General features: G+C 42.4%; 1 protein-coding gene across 1 annotated transcript in view; it reads left to right on the top strand.

Annotated features, from left to right (window-relative positions):
- The first annotated feature begins 2053 nt into the window (after positions 1–2053).
- The window catches only part of ENPP1 (ectonucleotide pyrophosphatase/phosphodiesterase 1), a 67845-nt gene continuing 61528 nt past the window's right edge, over positions 2054–8370 (top strand). Inside the window, exon 1 of the mRNA XM_024122620.3 lies at positions 2054–2293. Coding sequence (XP_023978388.1) covers positions 2054–2293 — 240 coding nt within the window. The remainder of the gene's footprint in view (positions 2294–8370) is intronic.

Here is an 8370-nt window from a genome sequence, read left to right as displayed (position 1 = left end):
AGGCCCACCCTGCTGATGTGTTACATTTTGTTTGGCCTTGAAAGTATTTAAAGAAATTGTTTTTCTGAATTTTGTAGACAAACTTTTGCAGTCTGGAGAATTCACACAAACATCTAAATTTCCTGTTTCTCTTGAAAAATCTGACTATCTGGCCACAATGGGCACACAGTCCTTCTGAGTTAGTGCCATAGTCTTTAACAGGGCACACACTCACCTACAGGGGGCTGCCTCACTCTTTTATGGTTCCTGTTGGTCCCTGGATGTTTGCATTTGTGACCCTGCAGTCCTCTCCACCAATGGGTGGAGTCTTTAAAATGATTTGTTGACTTGGGATGCAGACAATACACTTATTTCATTTGTTTTCTCAAGTTCAAAGCCACTTTGGAATGACTCTGTTGAGTTGCTTTTAGAAGTTTTGACACTCATTTGACCAGTCTCCGTAAATCTTTGTCCTTGACTGATTTTTGGAAACAGTCAAAGGAAAATTTAGAGCCACGTTTGGGGTAAAAAAATATGTGACTATGTGAAAACCTGTTTCTCTTGGGTGGTTTGGTTTGAAAGCTGACTCAAAGGTAATTAAAAAAAAAACAAACAAAAAAGAGCTCAATAGTGTTTTGAGGGGTGGCCTTTACTTCTTCCAGATGTCAGTTACCCTTTCCACTAACCTCTCGTAATATCCTATGTGTGATTCTATTACGCATATATAATTTGGGTTTTAGTTTTTTGTTTACTGCCTTCACCCTGTTTGATCAGACTGAGAGCCACTTGGGAAAGATATACTTCTGTGCATCTTTGATATTGTTGGAGACCACTGACGTTGGAAGCCAAGAGATTGAACTGCAGGATTCATTATTGAACAAATGAATCAATCAAGCAATATAAATGGAAAGCATCCCAAGTTAACTATTTTAAAGGGGACAACACACATCTTATATCTATTAAGCATCCATTCTCATTTAAAAAAATATTTGTATATATTCCTGAAATCAAAATGAATTGAAAATTAATTGATATTGGAGGGTATAACTTTCCTTGGTCACTAAAGTCAGTTCCGGGTATGGAAAGTCATTGTTTTCCGCTTGCCAACCAAGACTCACGTCACTACACACTTGTGGTTTTTCTAATTGATGAGCAAGGAAATGTAAAAGTTGTAGAATCAAAAGTGAAGCAAAACCCACCAAGAATTATAGCCTACTGTTCGTGTCCTAGTTCAAAAACAAAGTATCAAAGTATTCCAGACTGTTTAAATTTTTGACGTTGCTAACAAGTATCGGCAGCAACCTCAGGAGAGCGCAGCGCGGACACTTTGAAGCTTTCGATGAATAAAGTCTAAAAGAACTAGTAAACAAATAAAGCAAGAGCAGCCCTCACCCCCAGCACAGAAAACCACAGAAAATTAAATATCTTTTATGTGTGCATTTGTAAATTCAAGTATTTTAAGGTTGGATAGTCCTAAGTAGCGTAGGTAGTGGATAGCAGGGCTTTGAGGGAATTCTTGTCTGTTTCTACGTAGGAGACAAAGGTCGCTTCCCCCAACGCTTGACCCCATAGCCTCTCTACTTGTCCATCCAGAAACGCACAGGTCTGTCCTGACTGCACTCTCCCGCCTTTGAGAAGCTGCACTGGCCCGGCGGCCGGATCCTTCCTCTCCTACGCTCTATTTTGGGGCCCCATGATCTCATGCCCTCTGAAGACCACGCTCTGCAGTTCCAGTCCAGCCCGCGCCCCGAGTCCACGCAGGGCGATTCCTGCAAGAGTTCGGCTGGTGGCCGGGGCGCGAGGCGGGGAAGGCTAGGGTGGGGGGAGTTAAAGACGCGCCCACGTAAAGGACCCAGAATAACCTACAAGCAGAGCGCCCGCCATCAGACAGGAAGCCAAATAATCCGGGGCGTTGAGCTGCTTTCCCCTCATTCGCAGCGTCGGGCTGCGGGCGCCGAGCCAAGGGTCTGGCGGCGAGGGGCGGGGCGGGGCGGGCGCGGCGGGCGGGGCGGGGCCTACGCGGAGCCTATTAAAGGCGCGGCGGGGCGGTGGGAGCCGAGCGCCCAGGGCCAGGATGGAGCGCGACGGCTGCGTGGGGGTTGGGAGCCGCGGCGGCGAGGGCGGGCGCGGCTCCCGGGAGGGCCCGGCGGGGAACGGCAGCCACCCGGGCCGTTGCTCTGCAGCCGAGGCGCCCGGGGAGCCGCAGGCGGCCTCGTCCCTGCTGGCCCCCATGGACCTGGGGGAGGAGCCGCTGGAGAAGGCGGCGAGCGCCCGCACGGCCAAGGACCCCAACACCTATAAAGTGCTCTCGCTGGTAGGTCCCGGCCGGCTCGGCGCGCAGGAGGGCGGGGAGGGCTGCACCCGCTCCTGCGCTCCGAGCGCGCGCGGTCAGCACCCGGGGCCCGGAGAGAGACAGCTTTTGTGCCGCTCCTCTTTGCCTTCTCGCTCTCCTCTGCTGGCTTTTATCGGTGCTCATCACCGCCGAGCCTTCTCTTCCCCGCGGGGGAATAGTTCACTCTCACTTGTATTACTGATGGTCAGAAGGGCCTGTTTATGAAACCAGGCTGTTAAAAATCGAGATCTTTAGAAATCCCACCTCTTCCGCCCCCCCAAGAGAGCACAAGGTTTTTCGTGGGGAAAAATGACCAGCCCGAAAATTGTTGGTCTTAGGAAGGACCGACAAGGTGTTTTTGTTTTTTTAATTTTATTTTTTAATTTAATTTTTTACCTCTTTTGGGGGAATCTAGGTGCAGTATTGATGACTTTCCTTTCATTAACCGATTCCACTTGAAAAGATTTAACAGAGCTCTTTAAGTTGTATCAGGAACTCTAGAAAATACTTTTTCTCTTGGCTCTGTTTAGGAATTTCCATGCAGCTGTTCAGAAATTCCGTCAATATTCATGTTATGTGAATGTGAAGAAAAGTTAATGATTCTTCGTCTACTCTTTTAATCATAGGTTACACGGTTTTTGTTGCTAACAGAAGTACTCACTCTCCCTCTGCTATTTTGTCCTGACAGTTGCAGGATCCACAGTCAATTTTATGAAATGTGGCATGGCTTTTCATTCTACACGTATGGTAGGAAGTGCTGGGCTGAGAGTCAGAAGCCTGGGTTCTTGCTTTCATGGCCGTTATTAATTGCTGGGGCCTCCTATAACTCTCCCCAAACCTCAATTTCTTCTATGTTAAAATGAGGACAACATCACTTCTGTGTGCATCACATAAGATTATTGTGAGGGTCACTGTGCAACACTGCATGTGGGGGAGTAGATTTGAAAACTACAAGGAGATATAATCATTTTACTGTATTATATGGAAGTGACAGTTCTATGTATACTGTACCTTAAAGCATATAATCACATATTATGATTAAACAATGCGGTGTAGGGGATATCTTTTCTGATTTTTGAAATCTTTCCTTTCATAAGCATTTCCATTTTCACTATGTCTTGGGTATCGTGGAGATGATACAGTGCTCTGAGGAACCAACATTCCTAGACTAAAGAGGTGGTGTCATATAATTAGTACTTAAAAATAAGCCTAAGATTCAAAGGGTAAGTGTCCCAAAACACATACTGTTTGTATCTCAGGATTCATTTCTGCATCATATATCACTGTTTAAGAATACCTGATATTGATGAGAACTTAGTTTTAGTCTTTTGAGTCACCTTTTTTGTTTTTGTCAATGGAAGACCTTAGCTTTTGCAACACTATCACTTAACTTAGTATCAGTACTTTTCAGAGTTTGGCAGGCATTCAATAATTGTACATCGAATCTGTATGTAACTCCCGTGTGAAATCACTTCTACGTGCCAATCTACAGTCTTGAAAGTTTGGTAAATTGCCAGTTGCTAAATTCCATTTTAAAATCTTACCTATTCATTTACCTATAAATCCACAATAGGTATCAGCAGAGATCTGCCTTTGGAACATGCATTTCAGTCTTTGACACCTGCAGTCAGCTGGTCAAAAAGCATTTCTTTATGCTCTGATGATGCAACTCTGGGCTTTGACATGGAAGTGTCTTTAGTACTTTTACAAGTAGGACAATCATGAATATTATTTATGCCATTAGGAGGGGTCTCTTGCTGTAACACTCGTTCAATTGGACAGAATTCTTACTTCATGACTTCTGATGAAATGCAGTGGGCCATTAATGTACACCAAAACTCATTGCTGTATTTTTGAAACTCTCAATTAATGGTTTCAGGTGAAAGTGAAACCTCTTACCCATTCTTCTTTCCCTTCCCTACTTCAATACCCTTCTTCCCTCTAGACTTTCCCAAATGATGCACTTCTAAAGGGAAAAGTATCCAAGAGGAGCTTGACAGTTGTCATCAAATAGCTCTGGGACATGTCTTCTAGAGAGAAGCTGCAATTATGGGATTCCTTTTTCAGGTGAAACATCAGCACATGTTTCATAAACCTGAAGAAATCGTTGCATCTGGGATGGGATTACGAGAGCCAACCACTGAGGTGGTCCTCAACCACACGGTTGTTATCTAGTAGGATAAACACAAGAGTTGCCTTCTGGAGAGATAGGCAGTGGTGACATGACTGTTGCATTTTTCTGAAAGTGTTTCAGATAAACTTAAATGCCGGAGGTATGTGAGAGTAGACGCAGAAGGGACGCTCCTGCCCTACCGTGGCTTCTCCCCATTTGATCCCTAGGAAGACCACAGGCTCTGCTCTGGAGGCTTTGGCCCTGGGCTCTGGAAGTACTCATGCGTAGGCACTGAGCCAGACTGTGGAAAACCCCAGAAAGGCAAATAAGTACATGATTCAGTAGATATGTTCGATCTGGATGCCTTTACTGGTTCCAAGTTAAGTTTTGAACTGAAATGTCAGCTTCCACTGAGGTTGGCCACGGACATTTATTTGAAATAACTTTCCCGTTCCCTGGCAGGTATTTTCAACCACGTTGCAGTACACCTCTCCACTGTACAGTAAGCTCTTCCACGGCCTAATTTTGTGTTTGTGACCTTCTTCTGTGCTTATGAATACATATACCTCTGTGTGTGTTCATAAGGGGCCTTGTGTGTGGGTGGCTGTGAGTGAAGACAGCTTTCACCTTTGATGAAAGAGTTCTTTGTAAGTGGCAGAAGTTGCCCTTGTTTATCAGAAATTTCAGTGTGAAAGTTATTAATTCTGTTAGCTTTTCTCTCCCTCTTGCATCATATCTTATTTCTAGAATACAGCATGGAGAATATTCAAGATAGTCCTCTGCTCTTAATCTAATTCAGAATTGACATTGCTTTTTGGTTTGTAAAATTTTATATCTGTCCAGCTATAGTTGAACATTTTATTTCAAAAATAACCAGAACATCTTAGGGGCCAGAGACATCTCCTGTTTTCCCTTTATGGTGTTCGTTGCACATGTTCTAATAAAATGTACCCAAGGTTTCTAGGAACCCAGCAAGACTGTTGTGTTTACTTCTGGGCCTAAGATGGTACCTCACACTCAGTGTCAGCTTTTGGTCGAATGAATTAAGTGCACTTTTTCTTAGACTGAGTAACACTTTGACTTGGAAAAGGACAAGATGGGAAGACTAAATACACAACCACATACCCATATGGCCAGTTGAAAGTCAGGAATCCAAATATAGATGCATTAATAGAGATGACATTGGGTGTCAATTCAGGGATAAGATCAAACTGGAATATCATTTGTTTAGCACATAGGGAGATGGAAGAGGCAGTGAATGAATGATAAACAAAAGTTCCCAACTAAGGCCAGCATACCGAAGAGGCCAGCAGGGCCTCCATGATAACTTGGATTCAGAATCAAGATCTAGCCACTGGGCACGCCCTCAGAAAGAAACAAGGCAGGTGCAGCCGTTTGGCAGGTACAAATAAGGCCATCCTTCAGGTACAAATGGGTCTCCCTTGCTTATACCAAGGCATCTTCTGTTTTGGTGACTTTGCTGTCACACCCCAAATTCAGTCTTTGTGGCTCTTGTAGGGAACTGTTTTCTTCAGCATTGCGTTCTGTGACTTCCTTTCTTCTGCTTTGAGTCATATTCTGGTCTTTCTCTCTCTCACCATTTATATTTCAGCTGTTTCTACTTCATGCAGGCTCTTAGGAATACACAGGAACCCTTTCAACCCTTGTTTTTTTCCATTCTATTCCACTTTTTCAGTTACCTCTGGGCACTCAGTGTTGCTTTCTCCTGCCCCATCATATCCTAATCATGACTGAATCATGACTCTCCCTAGAGCCATGTTGAGAGACGTTATGCATTTTGTATAATAAAGATCTGGGGGCCATTAACCTTTTTAGAATATTTATAGGAATATTTTATCAGCTTCTTATCTTCCTCCAGGCAACTCTTTTTCTTAGGTATCAGTATTAAAGGCAAATGAAAATAGTTTTAAATTCAGTTTTGTTTTTGAGTTTGATAAATTCCATTGCAAAGTATCTGTGTTACTTTTAAGACATAGCAAATGTATTTCATCTGTATTACGGATATTTTAGACAAGCCAAAGAACTTAATCATGATTCATAACTTTTTGGGAGGGTAGGTGGGGGAAAGCCACTTCAAGTTTCAAACAACATAGGAACAAAAACCTTTTGGAATACAACTTGTAATTAGAGATCTGCCTCTGGTTAAAATAAACATGCCTCCATCAACCATGAAATATCCCCCAAACAACAAAAATAAACAAGAAGGCTTTTAGCAAATGAGCCCAAGGCAGAATATAGATTACTCTTCTAAGTTCTGTGCAACAGGAACTGATTTTCAGAGTGCTGACCCAATATGAAAGCCCTTTGGCATCAAACAAGAGCTAAGTTATGTATTTACCAAGGAAAGGAAGTATAATAATATATTTAAAAGGGCTTCTCAAAAGAATGACCAGAATGTTCAGCTAAATATTAACTGGAACATTCTATTTACTGCGTGTTTTAATTGTATGAGGTTTGATTACAAGAATTAAGGTATTATCGATAGTATTTTTCATTTTATCTCCCACTTTTGGTTTTTAGAATAACGTTTGGTGGAAAAGTAGGCGGTAAAAGTTCAGATGATTATTACAGAGCACTTTGCACTTTCAGAAGCATTTTCTCATATATTTTTAATTGATCTTTGACATATCAGCAACTCTGAAATAGGCAAGTATGGTGACAGTCAATCCTACTTTACAGATAAGGAAACTGAGGCTCGCAGAGGTGTTTCTTAAACATTAGGGTGCATAGGAACCAGCTGGGAACTGTTAAAGACCATAGATTCCAGGGCTCCAATCCCAGAGATTGTGATTTAGAAGATCTGAAATTGTTATGGACTGAAGGATTGTGTCCCTCCCAAATTCATATGTTGAAGTCCCAACCCACCAATGTGATGATATACGGAAGTGGGACCTTTCAGAGGTAATTAGATTCAGATGAGGTCATGAGGCTGGAACTCTCATGATGGGATTTGTGGCCTTGTAAAAAGGGGAAGAGAGAGAGGAGATCTGAGCACACGCACCCACCCATAGAGGAAAGACCATGTGAAGACATGGTGAGAAGGCAGCCATCTGCCAGCCAGGGAAAGAGCCCTCACCAGGAAGCAAATTGGTCAATTCCTTCATCTTGGACTTCTGAGCCTCTAGAACTGTGAGAAATAAATTCCTGTTATTTAAGTCACCCAGTCTATGGCGTTTTGTTACAGCAACTTGAACAGACTAAGATAGGAGTGGATCTAAAGAGTCTGTATTTTTTAAACAAGTACCTCAAGTTGTTCAGATGTAGTTGGTTCAGTTATTCCACTTCTAGAAACAGTGGGTTAAATTTATAGGCATAAGTCACATCATTTGTAAGTAGTGGACTGTGATAACTGAAAGGACTTTTAACTACAGATTTTTATTCTGGACTAATGGCTAAACGCCCCCCCACCCCCATTTATTTCCCTTTTATCAGTGTGAAGTCAATAATCATGTTATTGTGAGCTTCCAATGTATACAGATTTGGGGGAAAGTGACTTTCTTCTTAATCTGAGTTTCCTTCTTAATATATCTTTAGATGTACTACAACAGGAAAATAGAGTCATGATAGTCGTTTAGGAGTGAGTGAATTTTCGCAGGCATATCTCATTTGTGGGTCAATCATTTTCTCACCATACCTTAGGACTTCACACAGATGTAGGTGGCAAATATCCTGTCACTGATGTGGTTTGAGACCCTTAAAGATCACTCTATCTTGGTTTTCAGGGAGTAGTCCTGAGAAAGTATTGGGCTGGCCAAAAAGTTCGTTCGTCTAATGAATATGTTGTTCAATAAAGTTCTTGGTGAAAATGAAAAATGTCTTTTATGTTTACTTAAAACCGAAGGAACTTTTTGGCCAACCCAGTAGTTTATTCCTAGAGCTGATTTCTTTCCCTTGATAAGTTTTTTGGCATTAGCAAACATCTGGA

Source organism: Physeter macrocephalus, chromosome 10 (assembly GCF_002837175.3).
Source record: "Physeter macrocephalus isolate SW-GA chromosome 10, ASM283717v5, whole genome shotgun sequence".
NCBI classification, from domain to species: Eukaryota; Metazoa; Chordata; class Mammalia; order Artiodactyla; family Physeteridae; genus Physeter; species Physeter macrocephalus.
Note: the sequence above shows the minus strand (reverse complement) of the source record. Positions and strands in the feature narration are given on the sequence as shown.